Below are 21,472 nucleotides of genomic sequence, written 5' to 3'. Positions count from 1 at the left end.
TGAGTTGTCGCGCTTAACAAACACGTGATTGATTGATTGACACTAAGCTGTAAATTTCTCAGAAACCTTAACATGTCTGGTCACGGTTGCCAGACCTATGCGAGATACAGGCCACAATATGTGCAGACCTAACATCACACAAATGTTCGCCATTTGTACATGCACCTGTGTAGTACCTTCTCCCTTACCTTAGTTGGATCTAAGCACTCAGACTTTGGCACTTCTGCTGACTCATGTTCTTCACTGCTACCTTCATCCATATCACTGTCCTCATCTTGTGTGGAGTCTCTTTTCGGATCAGAAGGTAGAAAATTGGCATCCATTTTGTCAGCTTCAATGTCTGTCAAATTCTCAACAGCACTGTTTGTTTTCAGGTCCACGTCTTCATTTGAAAAAACCTCTCCTGCCACACTACAAGAAGGACTGTCAATTCCACTGTCTCTGTTGGGTATTTTTCCATTTCCATTTTGCTCCTCATTGAAGTCACCATTACCATCTTCTGTGTTAGTTTCGTTCCTTAAATCCAGAGCATCACAATCCTCACAATTTTTGATAACACTTATATCCAGATCTTTGACTTTTAGGATGTCGGCACTGGAGAGTTCCACTCTGTTTACTAAATGTGGCTGATGATCATCAACTTCACCCTGAGCCGGAGTTGGCTCTCCTTTGGCAGCTGCTGCATTGGCATCAGTAGATATACACTCTTGTGAAGAGTCCAATCCAGGTTCCATCTTAAGATTTAAGTTCAGCTGGTTTCTTTTGACAATGTACACTGGTTGCCTACAGATAAATAACACAACAATTAAATAAAAACCATGCAATTCATAGCTGAACAGTGCTCACTCAGTTTGGGATATATTTTAATTTTTTCAATTCACTGAACCAGTCGAGGCCAAAGAAGTGTTAAAAACAATGTAATATTTTCCTGACCCAGGAATTCCCATGAATGCCCAAGGCAATGGCCACACACCCTTTAAGAGGGTCCACAAACAATATTAACCAAGAAAACAACGTTGACACTTGAATATACATCGCTGTTGAAGATTCATATACGAGTAAGGAAGCATAGGTCATGATTTTCTAATCTTACCAGGATCACCTTCTCACTGTTACCTGAGTTTCATCCTAAGACCTCCCACTTGGCTACTGACCTAACTCCAGATTGTATTGCCTCTCTGGAGTTTGAGGTGCCTTTGAAATGCCTATCCCATAATATCGTACTGTAAAGAGCACAGTTAGATTTTAAAGATGATTATATGTTTCCCTACACATTGGATTATCAGTGCTTAATTTGAGCTGGTGGTTTCCGGTGCTTGGCATCTGCACTTAATTGTCAACACCAGCTCTTGTGACTGTCTGCCACATTGAGGCACTGTTTAGATGAGCACAACTAGAGTTGTTTATTAATTCAAAACAGAATGAAAATGAATATTACCTGCTGCCCAACCATTCTTATAGCTTTAGAGGCCAGGAATAGTTTGAATTCATGCACTTCTAGGTGTGTGATGGTTAGTAGTTGTCTAGGTACTATCATTGCCAGCGTGGGCAGGGGCAATGAGTGGTGCAAGCTGCAGTAGCCTCCTGACAAGGGCCCTGGCGCTTATCTTTTTTTTTCTTCTTTTTTTACAAATCAAGCACTGCTTATCACTGCCTCTTTGGAGTCATTTATTGCTTTTTGAACTGTTAAATACGATACTGAATGTACCTTCTATTTATATGAATGCACTGTCATCATCCATACCTTATACAGCTTTATAAAGCACCCAGACACATAGCTAGGCCTTGTTTTTGTATACAGAATTAAATGAATCAAATTAGGAAAATAATTATGCACAGGATGAAAGGATGGATCAGTACAATATGTGTAGGAATTACTGAGGAAGAGCTACGACAAACCGAAGGCAAATATGAGCTGTAAACCAGATGGAGTGTGCTGCACTCTTTGCCTGGGGAGTTTAAAGAGTGTGCAGGACAGCAATGCGCCATGACACTGTGATGGTGGTAAACTGATACCCCAGGGTTAGAAAGCCTATCACAGCAAATGCACGTAAGGACTGGTCATTCTCTAGTGCTCCAGAAGTTAAGCTGTCTTGGATTGGAGGTGCTCCTAGCGACAAGGACTTAAGGAAACCTTCAAGGTGCTGAATGCAGCTGGAGAGATGCTAGGATTAGCAGTGAATGACACAAGCGGGGGCAGGTAGTTCTAGAAGTGCAGCATCAGTGAGGGTCCATGCCACACCTTTGGGTTTCTGGTTCAGCAAAGGTGGGAAAGGAGCACCGGTATATAACAGGTATACAATATGTGCACTAGCAGAGCGGAGAATAATGCAACCAAAGGGGCTGCAACAGGCCGCTTCACGTTTTAAGTCACATATCGGAGGGTGGGTGTGGGGTGGCTAGAAGGCACCAGCAGGGGATAGTCACCCTGCTGTAGGTGAAGCAATGTAGGAAGAGGGAATGGAGAAAAGGCCGCAAAGCAGGTCCTGGTAAAGTCAAAGAAAATCCAAAGTAAGATAGGACAGGAGAGACACCAAGTCTACAAAGGCAATGAAGAGAGCAAAGGAAAGACCACATTGAAGCTAGAAGAGATGGTATGGAAGGAGAGATAGCTGGAATGCCACCCTTTGTGGATAGCAAAGATGAAGAGGACGTTAGAGGACTTCATAGACTTTAAGGAGGAGAAACAACAAGGTGTGGCATTTAACCAAGGTGTTGCAGAGTATTATCAGGCAGTTGAAAAACACTGGTGATAAGTGTTTAGAGGAAGGGATAAAGAAAGTGTTGACCCACCCCTAACAAGGACAGAAAATGGCCTACAAATGCGTAATGCTATTTCATGGATGAGAGGGCAGAGAAGATCCAAGAGCAGCATGCCTCAAAAAACACAACATACCAAGGCACCAAAAGGAAAGGCAGGTTTGTGAAGGGGCCACAAATAAAGTTGCATAGATAAGGGACACAGGATAATATACCAAGGATTTGAGGGCTTTGGCCCAGGTTCATGAGAAAGATATGGTGCTAGGTTCATGTGGCAATGATCCGGTAAGGAAGAAGGGTGCCACTGGTCATCAGTGTGGTTGGATGGTGAATTTGATTGAGTTGGGATGTGGGTTCCACAAGTGAAAACAGTTTGGAAGTAGGAACTGGTAAGATAAAGGGGAAAGAAAAGGTCAAGAAAAGGGCACTTCGGAGCGAAGAGATTAGGCAGCCCATGCATGCCTTAGAAGGAAAGTTTGTCTTGAGCCCATGTCCCGGGGGATGGGGAATTGTTTACCTGTGGGACCAGCTATACAATGGGACCCACAGGATGGTATACAGTTGATATTTATAATGAGCAACATATGGCAAAACAGATTGGCATTCAAGCTATAAGCCAACAGGGAAGATCTTAAAAATTGAACAGAGTTTTTAGAGATTTACTAAATCAAAAGAGATTTGATTATACTTGAAGAGCAGTAGGAGATGCTTCATTCTTTGGCAGCAGCTCTTAAAAAGGAGCGATTGTCAAATGTAACTATCCTGTTTTGGGGAATTATATATAACAAGCGATAACCAATTTCAATGCAGCGTGCACATGGATCAATGCCATGTAGATTTTTCAGCTAAGAACACAGGAATATGAGAATATAACAGACTGTGACAAATAACAAAATAATTGAAAACTACTCTCTGTTTTATAGGACGTCAATGTGATTGGATTATAACTGAAGTGATAGGACTGGTTTTAGAAGCTTGATGATTAACAGAGTCACTGCATTTGATAGACTGGTACCACAGGCAGTGAACAATGGGGAGCCTGGTGGGAGACATGAGAGTGGATCTACGCAGAGGACAGCAACAATCTAGGGATTAAGGCAAAACCGCTTGCACTACTATTAGAGTACCACAACTAAGTCAGTATAGAAGGTGCTAGAACCAGGAGCGTAATCCCTATACGGTCCTAACAGGGAATAGAGAAAACTCTACTTCCTTAACAACATCACCTGAGATTTGGTCTGCACCCTTCAAAATTCAATTCCTGATTGCAAATGACAAAAAAGTGTTTTATAATAGCAATCCTTAGTAGATACAAAGTATAATTTGTTTTCCCAAACTAACAGCAAACGAAGAATCTTCACTTCAATTCAGTTATTTATATAGTTCTCTTAAAATTTCAGAAAGCCAGATAGCCAACGTGTTTCGTCCGTGACCGGACTTCTTCAGGGCTGAATAGAACGTATCAAAGACAGGTTCAGGTACCGTTCATACCGCTGATTGTTTATTAATTTATTTATATTCTTTTTTTGTGTAGAAAAAGATGTCTTCAGTGATTTGACGATAAATTCAATATTGGTGTTTTCAGGCAAATAGTAAAGCCGCAAATGCACGTGGTCTTCGGTCATAATGTGGTCGTCTGGTCCACCTAGGCAGAGGACAAGGAGGAAACTACGCACTGGCAATCAGTGGAGCATCAGCAAGAAGGACTACTTTGCAAGGTTCCAAAAGGGGTTCATGGGACAAATACTTAGAGGGCCGAGGAGGGGAGTCAGTAACATGCAAGAGCATAGTTTCAGAGAAAGGGTTTCAAACAGCAGGAAGAGGGCCACGCGCGTGCATCAGGTATTCAATGATAAAGTTGTAACAGCAGGGAAAAACTGACATTGTCTCCTGCTGGTCTCCACGGTGGCTTCTAAAGAATAAACCTAAATGTTCCACGAGTATAACTTGAATACCTAACCAACAGGTGTATTAAATATATTTAGAAATGTGTCCTTTTTGCTAACTTAGGAGGTAGCCAACTGGAAGCAAATATTTGTCATCTTGATATTTTCAGGACTGGGATTTGCAGTGTTGAAAATAAATGCTGAATATGAATATCGATTAATATTGCACAGCTTCCTTATAGGATTACTGGAGGGCTGTCCAGCGGTTTAATTTCCCAAAGTGTATGGACACAGTTGCATAGTCCCAAAAAAATATATACTTATTTGTCTTGGCAAACAGCATGGCTTTTGTTTCGCTGGCTTCCCCTGGGTGTTGTAACATTCAACTACAAATAATCACTACACCAGTCAAGCCGTTTCGGTTTACATTTGTAATTCTTGCAGCCTTCTTGCATAGAACAAGCTCTGCACTAGCATGAATCACTCTCTGTCTTCAGTTGCTGGATGTGAGCCCAGAGTATGGTGTACATGCTGTACAGCAATGTAATCTCCATTCTGCAATACATTTGGTCACAATGAAACTTGCTATTAATCATTCATGGAAACTAACTAGGGTTGCCACTGGTCTGCATACTTCCCAATTAAAAAAAAAAATCACAGTGTGATGGGGGGGCGAAGCTTCATTAGGAGAACTGCCTCAGAGGCACTTCTGACCCATGTCCCCACTAAGTTCCCCTCCTTCAAAAAAGAAACTTGCATATGTTGGTACTGTTGTGCTGGGGTATTTTCACAAACCTTAATGGACATTTCCAGTTCAGAGCTTTAAAAAGAAAATAGAAATACAAGCTTTGCAGAGGTTTCCCACTCGTTTTCGCAGCCACCGTGTGATATTAGCTCCTCATTGGGTGACCGTGTGAAGGGAGCAAATATTGTGTGGCGCACGGTGGCAACATGTGAGTTGGAAGGTCTGCGACTGTATTTTCCCAACACAGCTGATGTATTTATATGAAGCCCAGATAAAAAAAACATTTGTAAAAATAGCAAAAGCCAACTTTCTTCCCCTTCAAAATATAAACTTAAAACAACAAACGTAAGAATAAATTAATTGAAAATGATTTAGAACGGTCATTACATCTAAAGGAGGATTAAAGAAAACAGAGGTAAAACTGACATTTTAATAAGACTAAAGAGGAATTTTTACAAGTTACTATACAGTTATTAACAGCTTGAAGCCAGAGAATCTGTAAATATGAACAACCGTGCAGTATTTAGCTCTGAAAACGCCTCAGGGCATCAGCCCCAGCCTCACCTGCTCTGAGAAATTTGGCAACACTATCACTAGCATGTCGCTCCTTTGGTGCCCTCACGTTGCAAATTTTTAAAAATTTTCTTGGGTGCCTTTTCATCTTCATTTGCTAAATTTTTGCATTTATCTCAACAGAACCGTTCATCCATCTTTATTTTCTCGAACATTATACTAAATTGGGGAGAATGACCCCTCCGGAATGCACCCCAGGGTTCAGAGCATACAGTTGTATCTTGTTGTGTTTACATTGTTATTAATTTTGCTAGATTCTATTGCATTGTATTGAAGGGTGTGATGGAATCTGGAGATCTAGATCTGGTAACCCAACGAACCCTTGCAAATTGCACTCCTTTGCACACCAGAGGCAGGAAGGATTAATCGGGTCGAGGTGTAGCATGTCAGCAGTCCTGTTTATTCTGCCCCGCACCAGGGCTGGACTGGCCGTATCGGGCACCGGGAATTTTCCCTGGTGGGCCAGAAGGGTGGGGGCTGGTTTTGGGCCAGTGGTGGCCGTTTATGTTACTGGGGGCGGGTTTGGAGCAGTGCTGCAATATTGCCCCCCTGTAACAAAAGCAGCAGCAGGGTTTCCCACCAACATTACCCCTCAAAACCCCTCCCCCCTACACCAGTCCGACTTAACTGCCAGGGCTGGCTTGCGTTATCATTCTGGCCCTGTGCCGGACCTGGAAGGTGCACACACGACATCCTTGGGCCAGGCGTGGCCAGAGGGGGTATAATAAAAGGGCGTGGACCACACGTTGTCACACTGCCATACCCACAGACTGAGTCCGTATGTGTTTGTCGGATTCAGGGAGTTGGGCCGTTGGGCCGGTGACTACACATGGGGAAGGTACCCCCACAGCATGAGGGACCCTTGCAAGACGCTGCTGTATATTACCGTCTGCCTTTTTGAACTGCAGATATTAATACATTCATGAAACCTGAAGATCACCCAGTCAACCAGGTTTCAAATGATGTATGTGCCTCTTTCTCTTCACGTGCACACAAAAAGCGTATTGGCAGTTTCTTGTGAAAATGCAAGAAAACTATTTGAAAAGGCAATTTACGCCTTTTGTACTTACATACATCACTTTTTATGCAATAGTGAACCATTGTTCATGTCAGTGCCAGATTAGACCCTGAGGATGCCAGAATATGAGCTTTTAAAAGACAAACTGATATGTGAATCTCATGTCTATGGTGTATGTACTATAAGTAATTAATGGGTACATTACATTATTACAGTATTTTCAGTATTTGGTTATTTAAGAAGAAATACATTTGTAGTACAATAGCAATACAGCAAATCAGAATCAAATTTATATTAAATAGTAACGAAGAGTTTTAAAGGAAGAATTTCATTGCCAATAAATACTGAACTGGGATAAAAGGAATGACAAAATAAATATCATGACGAATCATAAATATTATAAATTCATCAAATATGGAGTATAAATCCCAGAAGTATGGAACAGATGAGGCAGCAACATATATCGCAACAAAGACATATGTTAGTTGTATTGCTTGATAGATAAGAAACATCAGCGTGAGAAGAAAGGAAAAAATAAGGAAAAAGAAAAAGAAATAGAAGAAAGAATACTAGAGAAAAGGAAGGGAAATCCGCTTCCTCATGCTATTAAACTCTTTTTGGGGTCCGATACAGAAACATTTATGTTATGTTGTGTTATGTTAAAATAATCTTACAGAGCGCACAGCTACTCAAAGAGTATCCCGGAGCTAAGACAGAACACCAAAAGCCAAAGAACAGGAAAAAAGAGAAACAGAAAAAAAAACCAAATAGGAGACAATTAAGTTGTTTGTTGAAACAGCCAGGTCTTCAGTTGCTTCTGGAAAGTCAACAGATCGGTGGTTTGCATAAGTGAAAGGGGAAGCTTATTCCAGAGTCCAGCCACTTGCACTTCAAAAGAGCGGCCTCCTTTACGGACCCTGCAATACTTCGGGGTGACCATAAGATGTTGTTCGGCGGATCTAAGAGGTCTGACCGGTACATAACCAGAGACTCTTCTGCAGATGTACTTTGCTACGAGGCCATGCAGAGCCTTGAAAGCCAGGACCAGCGCCTTAAAACGAATTCTACTGTGACCGGGCAGCCAATGCAAGTTCCTGATATGGTGGTAAATCTGATCTCTAAGCCCAAGACTCAAAATAGCCCTGGCTGCCACGTTCTGCACCACCTGCATTCTGTTTAATAAGAGCTCTGGAAGGCCCAGGTTCAGAACATTAGCATAGTCCAATCTGGACATAATGAGGGCCTGAATAACAGTTTTCCTTTGTGAGGTCTGAAGTAAGAACAAAAACCTCCACAACATTTTTAGGAGGCCAAAACAAATCCCTGCCACCGCCTGAACCTGAGGTGCCATTGAAAGGGTGTCATCTATTTTTACTCCCAGGTTCTTTACAATCCTAACTGCGGCCTGGGGTGGGGACATATCTTGAGGCCACCATTGTGTCCAGGCATCCAATGGTGGGGAGCAGAAAAAAATATTTCTGAGTTACATTTCAGATGGTTCTGTTTAAACCGAACAAAAGTTTCTTTCAGGCATTTATTAATCTTCTCCCCATTAAATTCCTCTTCTTTCCTACAGTGAACAGCAGTTGAGTGTCATTGGCGTATGAGACTATTGTCACCTCATTCTCTTCGGCCAGGGTAGCCAGGGGAGCCATGTACAGATTGAAAAGTAAAGGGCTCAAAATAGAGCCCTGTGGCACCCCCACACTTAAAGATGGTATGCTGGCCGAGAAAGGAGGTGACCAGACGTCCTGATTTCTGCCGTCTAAGAAAGAGGTGAGCCACTTCAACACCGTGCCCACAAAGCCACATTCCCTTAGCCTTTGCAAAAGGAGGCTGTGAGGCATGGTGTCGGAAGCGCCGAGAGGTCTAGCAAGACCAAGACCGCTTTGACATCTGCATCCAGAGTCTCTTTGATGGAGTCTGATACCTCCAGCAACGCTGTCTCTGTACTGAGATTCTGCCTAAAGCCTGACTGGCTAGAGTGAAACAAATTATTTGCTTCTGCGAAGTTGCTGATCACAGTATGAACATATTTATCGACTGTTTTAGCACTAATCTTTAATACATCCATAGTTCTCTCCTTTCCTATGATCTTGCTAGATCCATGGGTTACAGTTATTCCTTTACCTCTTTGTAATATGGATTTGGAGCTCTTAGATTTACTTTTATCCATTGCTGTTAAAATTATACTCACAGAATGAAAATCTTTTCATCTTCTGTCTTGTCATACCTGGTGAGCATGGGTTGCACATCTTCGTGGAGCTCATACTTTTGTTGAAAAGAAGCATTATTCACCTTCAATTTCTAGTAATGTTTGGCGGTCTCTGGATAACTATATGAACTTGTCTTCTAAGGGGTTGGTTGCTCAATATCCCTTTGATTCCATTTCTCTATGGGTCTTTAATGTAAAATGTTAGCTTATTTGAGTTGATTCATGTTTTTCTGTCTTGTGCAAACAATATTTAAGAAAGCTTGATTGTAATTTTCTTTCATGATCAAATCAATATTATTTTGATCCATTGTCACGAAGACCCTAAAAGGAGTTGGGCCCATAGGCTGGTGGCTACTTTGCCTATTTGGTATTCCAAACTAGTTTGTGTCAATCATTTAGGCAACAGAGGGTATACTTTTCAGGATCCTCTCATCCACACCCACCAAGTGGGATAAATCTTACTCGGGTCAAGCTCCACGTTGGGTGAGCGGTGAAACACCCAACGGGCCCTTGATCAGGTACTTGGATGGAGATCTCTTTTTAGGTTTCGACCTGGCGAAAAGCTGCGCCGCGCCGCTTTTCGGCGCAGGTCGAAATCTTTTGAGTTACACTGTGTGCTTTAGTTCAGCCTCTCTCTTCCATTGGCTAGCTCCATAAATGGAGGCTAGCCATTGGAAGAGAGAACTGTCCGTCATTTCCCGAGGCGATTGGTGGGCGTTCCCGACGATTCTTTCCCTCTCTGCAACGTCATGAAGACATGGGCACTGTGGGCGTGGACTTTTTTTTTTTTTTTTACACCGGTTTGTGTTCATTGTTGTCTTGTTCCCTGTCCCGCTGGCTGTTTTCTGCCCGCCCCCCCTCCCGCTGTCCGTGTGCCCGCCCGCCCCCCTCCCGCTGTCCGATATGCCCGTAAGGTGCTTGTTCTTCCACGTGAGCACTGTTGGTGATGTTTATGTGAGGTGTAGAATGTGTGTCAGAAAGACACTACGAGATCACATGATGACAGACGTGGTGCAAGAGAAGTCGCAGATTACAATCGGAATGAACAGCAAACCGCCTCGGTATGCACACAATATCTGCTGTTTTGATCGTCAGGTTGGCGCTGCCATCATGAATCTAGAGGCATATTGTATGTAGCCAGAACGGGAGAACATCACCAATGCGACTAGGGAAACTCCGGTTCTCACGGGAGTTACCGAAAGAAGTACAGTCGTTGTGAAAGCACCCCACGTACTGAGGGATTCCCGGCGCACCGTGCAGGCCTGGAATGCAGTCAGTCCAGCTTTCCGACATGAGAGAGGCGGTCCGTCGTGTCTTAAGAAATGAGTGTTGGGGTGTGGAGGGAGTTGGAGGTTTGTTTCCTGTGTTGCCACTCAGCAATGGCAGCGATTCCACAGTTGCGGGGTGGGGGTCCAAACGGGGACAAGGGCAAATGCGCGCTGGGACACCGACCCCATCTGGGTCCCCTCGTCCCACCCCCCTCCCGCTGTCCGTGTGCCCGCCCCCCCCTCCCGCTGTCCGTGTCACACTGTACACCACCACTAGGGAAGCATGTCTCCTCCACACTGCCAAGAGGCCTGCGAATGGATGTGCGTCCATGTGAACTGGCCTCCTGCAGGCAGACAGTCAGGGTGCAGATGACTCCTGGACGGACACTCTTGTCACGTAAGATCGTGCACCAAGAAGACATTCTGTTTCACAGCGTGGTGCACTCTGGACGGAAAGATAGCTCAGCAGCCTGCGTGCCTGCTGCAGAGAGCTGTGCGGACCCTCATAGTGTCACTGTAAAGTACCAGCGGCAGACTCACCACTAAAAATCCCAAAGGACAGTTTTGTGACCAGTATTAGCCCCTCCCAGAGTCACAAGTATGGAATCATTTCAGTTTATGAGGACACTGTGATCAAATGATTGCAAATTACAGAAAGCCTCGATGATCCGCAGGTGTTGACTCAGCAATGTGTGACGTAGAGCAGTGCCCTCCTGACCCCAGGGTATTTAAACTCCTTGTAGCAGTGGAAGCCGGAAGAAGTGTTAGCTTCACAGATAAAAAACAATGGCACACATTTCCAGCGAAGTTAAGAAGATTACTTTTTTGATTCAGGCACATGAGAAAAGTGTTTCCCTTTCTTCCTTGAAAGGTGAGAGGGTGCAGGAACGTCAGCATATAAATAGAGTATTACAGCACCTAACTTCCGTATCCGACAGCTCACCTGTAGCCCGGGAGGGGAAATAACTTCAAAAGGCCTTTGTTGAAAGGAGTCGTAATTAAGGATGCAATTTTTTTAAAAGTTCCTTAAGGAGGGAGGGAGCAATCGATCCATGCTCTCGGGGAGAGCTAAACACAGGAAGAGGCATGACGCATGCATGGACAAAGGGGAGAAAGGTAGGAGAGCCATGAAGGAGCCAGCAAATGGGAAGTCTATGGGCAGCTATTGGCTTTGTAAATGACAATGCCATTTATTTATGTTGTCAAAGCCAACACATAAATAAAAAGGTTGTCATTTACAATGCCAATAGCTCTAACTTTTCCAAAGGCGAAACCGTTGCATTGTAAATGCTTGTTTTGCACTTGCGGTCCATGTGGGCCACAGGTGCATGCCCTCGTTCCATTAGAGCTGGGGAAATAGTGGTACTTTAGGGATGTATGATATTGTCTATGGATAAACAAGCGAAAATATATTTTATTGATCATAGATTAAATCCATGACAAGATTAAAAAAAAACAGGAAGACTCATATGACCTAAATTGTCCGTATGTCCCTCAATTGGTCAATATGTGTCTTGCTAATTCGCACAAGAGGGGTCAATGGCTATTCTTCAGGACTTATTGGACCCTAATCTACTTAGTGTGAGCACTTTGTGGGGATGTGGTGTTACAGAAAATAGGTAGCATGTATTCACATCAATTTTATAAGAAGGATATTAGCCCCAATATGGAACCCACACTTTCATTGATTTAATGTGATCTTAATCCTTGTTGTTCAAGGCTCCCATAGGCTATGGGGCCAGTGGACACCTCTTTACCTCTTTGCTACGTAAGAGTATCCCGAAATTTCGACTTCCTGTGTATGCATGGATGGACTAGTTCGTAAATGTAAATGTAAATGTGCTGGACTTGTAAAGCGCACAGCTGCCCGTAAGCGTCCCAGCGCTTGCTTAGGGAACCCGTCCTGGTATTCCCCTGTGAGAAACCCCGGCAGGGTGTCCACAAGGTGAAAGCCAGGCATCCCGCCGCGAGGGGCCGTAGTGGAGATTAAGCAAGCTATTGCCCAGAGTCGCAGAGTGTGACCCCGTGAGTTGAGTAGGCACCAGAGCGAGAATTGTCGAGTCCGTGGAATTTTGAGCCCGAGATCCGCCGAGGTGGGGAATCGAACCCTGGTCCACGGTCGGTCTCAGCTTCCGGGTCTGCCGCCTCTAACCACTGAGCCACGCTTCTCCACGTACGAACGAACATACATATGTACAGATACATACATACATTTCAAAATCCACATTTCACCAGAGAAAGTGAAATCAGACTGCAGTCGCTCGTATCATATTGCAACACCAAAGCATAATTGACTTTAATAATATTTCAACTTTACATCAGTTACGTATGTACATTTCCCATCGCCAGACAAGACTAGAGATGTAAATAATCTTACATTGAAACTTTCTGTTCTCTTTATTTTCTTTACAAATTTTAGGAGTGATGTATAACTTATATTTTAAATGGTTTCATTATTTACACAGGTGCACAGGGATGATCATCACAGTATCTATTATGGAGCAGGCATCATTCAGTTCAGCTGTGGTTTATGATTTGATGTATTTGGCAATGTTCACGAGTGAGGATCAGCACTTAGTTTTCTTGGGTTATAATAATGTTATGGTTAGGTTAGGTTTGTGGTTTCCATGCCTGGGACCCCCTGGGATCAAGATACATTCAGTATGTTTATAGCCAAATTTGGAATTTAATATCCAAGGCCTTTTGCATTATATACTATATATGTTGCAGTTTTTACATAGAACAAACAGCGCACCGAAGCATGATCCTAAGCACAGCTTGATGGCGACTTTGATCACATTTGATACCAATCCGTGAGATGACTTATGCTCTAAAAATAGCGAATTACGTGGATTGTATGTATATACAACACATCTTTTCTCAAAGCAATTTGTATCATCATGCACAATGAAGGAAGAGGAAAAATACCCTTCATTTCATCAATGATATATTTGTTTCCCGGTGATGGGAAATGTACAAACATAACTGCTGTACAGTTGAAATAGTATTGAAGTCCATTATGTTCCAAGATGTCTGCAATTGGAATTGAGATCCTGATCCTCTTTTAACTGTTCAATGGTATCCTTTCTTTGTGTTTATGTATTTTAGTGCACTATTTGTACTGAGTATGTCTTAGACGCTCCTGGACCCGTGAGAAAGACTGAATGCCTAAATGCTTGAGGTCAAAAGCCAACTTCGATCAACAAACATTGGTGTTGCAGCTTGATACAAGTGAGTGCAGTTTGTTTTCGCTTTATCTGGTGAAATATTTTGGATTTTCAAATACGGGCATCCCAGCACTACTGCCTTTTGCTGCCATTTGAGGTTGGGAAAAGGGATGGGTATTTATGTAGAACAGCTATTCACATTGTTTTTTCCTCCCAACCCCTCTCCCCCGGAACTGACCTGGTGTCTTGCAGAGACTGAGACTCTGAGAAGAATGTAACCACATTTCCAGCGCCAGAATATAACAGTCATTCCTGGGAGACGGGGTCAGTGTCTGCACAATACCAGTATTCAGAGGGCAGATGCATGTGAGTTGAATGACGCAAAGGAGAACTGTCGGTACGGACGTAAGCGCACAGTCGATTCAGCGGTGTGATGGCTTTTATGTAATAGTCAGTAAATGACGGTCGGAAACCCACAGATCCCCTGTTGCTTTAAAAGAAAGATTACAGACATAAGACTAAGCAAAGGGCCAGGGCATCGCAGTGCAGCACACCATATGACCTACATAGGTAGAGGACATTGAACAGTTTATGTATGCACATGTATTGCTTCAAGCTGAGAAGCAAAGAGGGAGGAAGCCACAGAACTCTTATAAACCCAATACCGCATTGTCAAATGTGAATGGCTTATGACCCCATTGATTACATCATCCAAGGTTTATTTCCCCACATATTGCTTTATAAATTGCTATGGCATTAGAGGCCTTACAGTAAGTGCAAAGTAGCTCAGGAGAATATCAGCCATCATTACTGAAAGTTATAGTTAATGCTGCTGACTATAACTTGTGAATTTCGGTTGTTTTTTAATTCAAACCATGAATGTCGTCTGACAAATTCAACTAACAATAACGTTATTTTAAGATTTGTTTTTTTTCAGTCAATTTCTACGTTTTTAAAACAAATGACAAAACATTTTTTTAGCACATAACTATAACGTTACTTTAACATTTGTTTTTTTCAGTGATATATATGTGTGTATGTGTATAAAATGAAAAAAATCAAAGGTTGATGTAACATTATATTTAGTTTAATTTGTCGTGACAACATTAACGTTTTGAACTATAAAAACAACAGAAATACACCCGTTATAGTTAGCAGCTAACTATGACTTGTACCCCTGCCATGCACTGCTTATGATTTATAACCACTGGGTAGTTGTAATGTGTTTCCATAGGAAATGCATTTTTTGTGTTGCTAATAACTTTGGCGCAGTTTGACGAATCATCACTAAACTTTCAATGAAAGTGCTACTCTTTGACTAGTTAGAGTGAGAAGTTGTGGGGTAATCTTTCAAGAGGGGGCTGTGAAAAAAGGGGGTTACCAAAAAGCATTTCCCTAGTAATTTTTCCATAGAAACCTTTGACTCAGCTACTCCTGAGCGGATTTACACCAAATTTGGCAGAAAGCTAGCTCTTGGTCCAGAATAAAATGCTTTTTGTTATTTGGTGTACATCCATTCAGTTGTTTTTGAGCAATTAATGCCCAAAATCTTAGCATGTCTAGGGATGTGTAGCCTCCGTTGATCCAACAGATCTTCTGCTGAGATCTGATTGGCTGCCACCACCTCCACCAGGAAGTGGAGGCAGCCATCTGAGTACTTGAGACTCAGACCAGACTCCTAAAAAAGTAACAACAACAAAAAAGACATAAGGGGGCTGCGTAGGAATAACTTGACCTGCTGAGACTCTGTGACAAAACGTTTAAAAACTAAATGCGGACTCTTATGCCTCTTTACGAACCCCCCCAGGTGGGCCAGGTCCTGGGGAGAATAGACGTTAATTGCTTTGAGCAAGGCCCCTTTCATAGGCTGATTTTGGCCCCAGGGTCTGCTATAATTTTTAGGGCCAGGGGGGCAGCCTGACTCCCTCCCCAGGCCGTTTTCGCCCCGGGGACACAATCTCCTGGGGTCCAAAGTTTGGTGAGGAGGGACCGTGGGTCCCCTCCCCCTTATAAAAAAAAAAGGCCCTCTGCAGTGTGGGGTGGTAGCCTTTCAGAGGATTGGCCAAAGGACCTGACCATAGCGCCGGAAGTTGGATTATATGGTAACTTTACATTTAAAAAAAACTAGAAATTCATTGGAAAATCAAAGGCTAAAGTAATGTTAGAGTTGAGTGAAATGCTCAGTAACAACATAACGTGTTAAACTAAAAAAAAAACAAATTCACCAGTTATGGGAATCTCAACTAACTATTCACCAATTATGGTAATCTCAACTAACAATAACTCGTGCCCTAAGTAAATTAAAACTTGCACCCTCAGCATGAACTGATAATTACTTCACATATTACATCACTCATGAAATCTTCTATGAATGACATCACTGATAATATGAATGCAACATTTGCAGTGAAATTATTGATGAGAATACTGTATATTTGGAGGGAGGACATGTGTCTGACTGATCAAATCCTCTCATTCCCTAATGTTTTCATGGTATTATTTCATAGGCACCAACTAGTTAATGACATATTACTCATATAAGGTGCAAACTAAAACTTGGCACAGTACTGTTACTAGCGATGTGCAACAGTTATATCACACTTATGCGGTTTAGTCAAGTACATGATTTGCACCATTCAGAACAATTCATGGTTTAAGTTCATGCTTGCCAGTGCAAAGATTTCCAGTGCAAAATGTGCAATGCAAGGTACTTTTCATTGCACTGCTGACTAATTTGCAGCTATTTACCCGCATAAAACAGCAACAAATAGGTGCAGCATTTTTCTTGCAACATAATTACAGAAGTCAACATTTTCACACAAACTTAGGGAAAGTGTAGAAGTTTTCCTTATATTGTCATGAAGGTTGTGGAAAAAAAAGTCTCCAATTTGCACACCTCTAAATGGATCACCCTCATGAACCAGAACCATTTCTTACATAAATACATAACCTTCATCAAAACGTGTCCCTTTTAACAGGTTACATAAAATGTATCTACGGAGGCAATACACTTAACGAGACTTCACAATTATACAAGGAATTTTGCACATAACGTACAAAGCCTTTTGAAGGTTGCAAAGCCTTCTGAGTTGCAAACTGAAGGGTTTGTGGCCACAAAAAGGCAAGCCATAATGTACTAAAGGTACACTGAAATGGCTTCCATCACGCTATGTACACTTTGCAGCTCATTGAGTCAGAAGGGGCAGGAGGCATGAAAGGTCTCCCCCACTGGAAAGTGCAATGCAATGTTTCAGTGGTTTACAATGTAAGTGCAAAGGATTTGACTGGATATTGACATCCAAAAGGTGTGGTATCCATTCACAGAATAGAAGGTGTACCTTAGGGACAGGTTTCACCTTGTGAATGTAGTCTGTCGGCACTGTAGTGAGCAACAGGGATCGAGGACACCCCGCAAGCATCCTCTATTGCCATTCAACGAACGCCTATTTTGAAAAAATGTATTGAAGCTCCTGTCCTTTGAAGTCACAAAGGGTGGTACAAAAAAAGACACCATTCTGGACCTATGAAACGTATGGAGTTTTGCTAAGCCTTGGCCACCCCCTGCCTGTTTAGTGGCATTGCTGGGGGAATCCCCTAAAGTCCCTGGCACCTGCAGACAGGCAGAGGCGAGACATCCTTGTGGCTTAACTTGCTTAGCTGAGCAACCAAATGAAGGTCAAATATCTGCTTGTATTGTAATTGCATTGTGTATCCTTGGTTCCCCTGTTCATAACACATTCCAGAATGTGCTTTCATCAATGAAGTGTTGAAGAGAGACTGTAAGAGAGTAATATCGGAAACTACACTTTTTCTAAACGCAAATGTTTAAAGTAGGTATTGATGCTGAAATGGAAAGGGTGTCACGTCAATCTGATATTTGGGGTAACTAAAAGACAGTCATGGCAGCAAAAATGACGTACAGTTTGAATATGGGCATTCCTCTCGGCGAAGGGGAAGCAAAGGTACTTGTGAAACAACTTGAAATGGATTTGTGGCAACCCCAGAGAACACAGGTGTTGAGATGAGAATTCATCCTGCAATTCACCCTAGATCATGAAGACACAACATAAACCTGAAGACTTGATTGACTAGGAATACATTTATATTAATAAACAGAATAAAAAGGCGATGTGCTAGCTTAAATAAGCATTTAGAAAGGCCAAGCAAGCTGGTAAATACTTGTCCCTTAAGGATATAAACCATTTAGAATAGTGAACATAATATGAAACACAAAGGATGATTTTAAGCTGGAATTATTATAGTGGCTGTTGGCGTTGCTCAGAAGGAAGAGTGAGAGGAGTCTAGTGCTGTAAAAACTCAGGATACTGGGCAATAGCATCTTTTCATTTTATTTCGGATGAAATATATCTATGAAATAGCAAGTAAAAATATCCAAAACACTTTTAAAGCAGATGATGTGTATCATACACTCCACTAAATAGAAACCAGTTTAAAAACAATATAAAATTATATTGAAACAATTTAATAATGTTACCACACACAACAAACAGAAAAAACAAAAAAATCAGGTTCATTCATAACCCACACCAGCTGTTTAAAATAATCTTGACATTGATATATTCCAATAATAACACTGCTAATATTCTTCTGTTCTCCAGGCCAAACTTCTCCGAGGAATTCAGTGACAGCATTTTACATGGTTAAAATGGTAGGTCATTTCCAGAGATGGAGAGCTTACTTCATATCAGTGAATTTCTAGTTGCAAAGTATCAGCTTGTGTTAGCAGTTAAGGTGCCTTATATAAGAGACAGATGAAAAGGAAGTGTGCATCTGTGCTACAAGTCAGACACATGGAACAGGTCTTTGATCGGATTTTTCCATGCAAGATCTCTAGCAAAATCAAATATTGATGGTCTTAACTCTCTTTCGTTTAATGGGATCTTCAACATCATATTTCAATTATATATACATATATTGGACTATTGAAACTTACATTTGCTGTGATCCTCAATTTATCTTCCTTGTCTTGGTGAAAAAAAGAACCTGGTTTGATTTGGCTTTTGAATCTCTAGGGAGTATTTCTGGATATTTCTAATTTGAGGGGAGTCCAATCACATGAAGCACGTTTTTAGGTCTCGTCTGCGAAAAGCACGCGAAAGCGCGCTCTCGCTGAGAGGACTATAGTCGTCGGCTCAGCCGACAACGAGTGGATACAAGAGCTGGCCACGCGCACCATTAGGAAGGATGGCAGAGTCGGATTCCGTCGCGCGCCTTGGGATTGGGTCGCGCGCGTCGGAATCCGACTCTGCCATGCGCCGTATGTTTCAGTTTTGTTTCCTGTTCAGCGAGTGTGTCTCATCGCCGTAGCTGGGAGGTGTGCGGGGGATTTCAGGAGCCACGCCCGTGGGCGGGGAGCTGCGGTGTGAGGAGCACCACAAACACCTAGAGCTTCACCGGAGACTGCCGGCTGCGAACCTGGGACTCGGCGGAGGCCGGACACCGGTTGTGTGCGATAATCTGCTACAGCTCTTTTTAAACCGGGACTTGGTCACTCGAAAAGCTTTGCAATCTTCACAAAGGGTGCACAACCAAAAATAAATGCAATTCAAATCTTGGCAAATCATGAAGCTCTGAGTCAGGCGCCGCGTGCCCGCGCGCCCCGAGTAATGCCGGCAGTGCGTAAGGACGCAGCAGCCACGCGCCGCGAGCTCGTGCAATCCTCGCGGCTTCCGTACTTGCTTTCAGCCCGTGCCAGTGTGCGGCATCGTGGTGTGGGCCAGGGGCGTTCGGAGCGTGCGTCAGGGCAGGGGATTCAGGACGCTCACGGCCAACCCCTACTGCCCCCTTCTTTCAATGCGGACTCAAAAAAATGCAGCACAAAGCCGATGCACTGATACACACCTGCGCCCACCGGATGTACCCTTACCGCCCACCTCTGCCCCCGTTCAGTGCTGGCGCACACATAGGCACTGATGCACCTGCCCTTGAAATCATTCCAACACACGCAGCCGGAACCTGGAATTCGGAACCATATGATAGGGCGCCAAGTGCCGGGCTAGCGCTTCAAGGAGCTATACCGATGCTAATAAGTGGTTTTCACTGAAGTACATGGCACCAATGGAACAATCCAGCCCAAACGTTTTTTTTATACATCATTGTGACGCTTTAAGTGGGACTGGTATGCCGAGACAGGCTCACTGCCACTGGAACCAAGATATGCCTTGCTGATAAGCCCCATGTAGTGCAAAACCGGTCCTGGGTTGCTTCTGTTCCAGTTGAGGACCTGGCTAGGCAGGTCGGGCTGGACTGTTCCCATGGGGAGCAGGATCAAGACTGATTTGCATATAGCTGGGTCCAAATGGAGTTAGCATGGTGGGCAAAATAACAGCGGACACGGTTGCAGCCCTGAGTATTTACCAGAAACCCAAAACCCCACGGAAAGGGGACGGGGCTCTTCTCCATCCTTTGTGTAAAGGAGGGAGGAGGGCCCCCTTTGCGCATCAGGCCGGACACATGTGTCTACACATGTACAGGCCCCTCCACATGTGTGCACATGTGATAGCACCGCCCCTTGCGCGTCACACATGCTGAAGGAAGACTGCTCTCTTCCCAGCCCGACTCTCTGTTGATCTGTCTTCAGTGATCTCGGCTTAAAGGTAGATCTTCAACCCCTCAGCTTTGTCAGTGTCGTTTGTGGTAAGCAGGACAGTACGTTGTGCCCATGGTGCTAATGAGGGAAAGGAGGTGAGTGGATGAGTCACGAGTTAGGAGTGGTTGTCAGAGGTGAGTGCTTGTGACTAACTTTGGATTCTTGACTGATAACAGCTGTAAGTGCAAGGAGTTGGGTCTGGGTGGTATGACTTATTGTCTGTGGGTGAGAGGTGTGGAGGACTCTGGGAGACATGTTTGTGGCTGCACTACGTTCATTCGTGAGTTGAAGTGAATGCCTGCGTGATTAAGGTAAGTAATGAGATGAAATTGTATTTATATAGTGTTTACTACCCCAGACCAGGCGTCAGAGATTTTCAGCGAGTGGCACGTTACTCCGGACCCCAAAAAGAATTGGTGGTGGATTAGTATAGTGAAATTTGAGCAGTGGACATGTGAGTTTTTTATTTGGATTGAAAGGGTAATAAGGGAAGAAAGAAGAATCTAGAAAGTGTGCGAGAAGAAATGTAGATGGATTTACCTGAATGAGTTTGCAAACGGCTAGGGTTGTTTGGATTTTTAAGAGGAAATACAGATTTTATAGCAGTTAGTAACGATGTGCGAGTGGATCGGTAAATGGGTGCAAGGAAGTTTACTTTTAGGACACTTGGGCCCGATAGCGAGTGAAGAAGAGTGATATCTCCATGTGGGATACTCCTCCTTCACAAACAATGTTTATATACCAATTGCAAATTAAAAAAAAAACCAAATTAATGCAAAGCATTGTCATTTACAATGCCAGTAACTCAAACTTTAATGCTGCGAGACCTGTTGCATTGTAAATGCTTGTTATTTAGTGGAATCGTGGGATATTAGCAAAGCCTAGGGCTCCAATTATATTTTTACAGCATCACAGTAAGGCTTCAGCCTTGGGTCCATATAAATACGTACCCAGAAAGGGAGAGGTTTGAAGCAGAAATGTGAGGTGGTTGTCCCAACTCTAACAAAGGGGTACAGAAAGTAACTGCATATGTTCTGTAGCTGCATCCAACCAAGCATATGTGATCCTTTTGAGTGAATAAATACTTTAGGATGATAACTAGAAGCGAGTGACTTTTTTAAAATTAAACATGCTAGTTCTTGATTATAGACCTACCTCTTGTTCAGATAATTTGGCACTTTTTATATGCCTATGAACTCGCATAGTTGACATATGTATGTTGTAAGCATA

At 43.1% G+C, this 21,472-nt stretch overlaps 1 protein-coding gene across 1 annotated transcript in view; it reads right to left on the bottom strand.

Annotated features, from left to right (window-relative positions):
• FGD3 (FYVE, RhoGEF and PH domain containing 3) overlaps nucleotides 1–21,472 on the bottom strand; it is a 642,046-nt gene that overhangs the window by 282,555 nt on the left and 338,019 nt on the right. The window contains exon 4 of the mRNA XM_078661608.1: nucleotides 189–783. Coding sequence (XP_078517734.1) covers nucleotides 189–783 — 595 coding nt within the window. The remainder of the gene's footprint in view (nucleotides 1–188; nucleotides 784–21,472) is intronic.

This window comes from Lissotriton helveticus, chromosome 9 (assembly GCF_964261635.1).
Source record: "Lissotriton helveticus chromosome 9, aLisHel1.1, whole genome shotgun sequence".
NCBI classification, from domain to species: Eukaryota; Metazoa; Chordata; class Amphibia; order Caudata; family Salamandridae; genus Lissotriton; species Lissotriton helveticus.
This window is presented reverse-complemented; position numbering and strand designations above follow the sequence as displayed.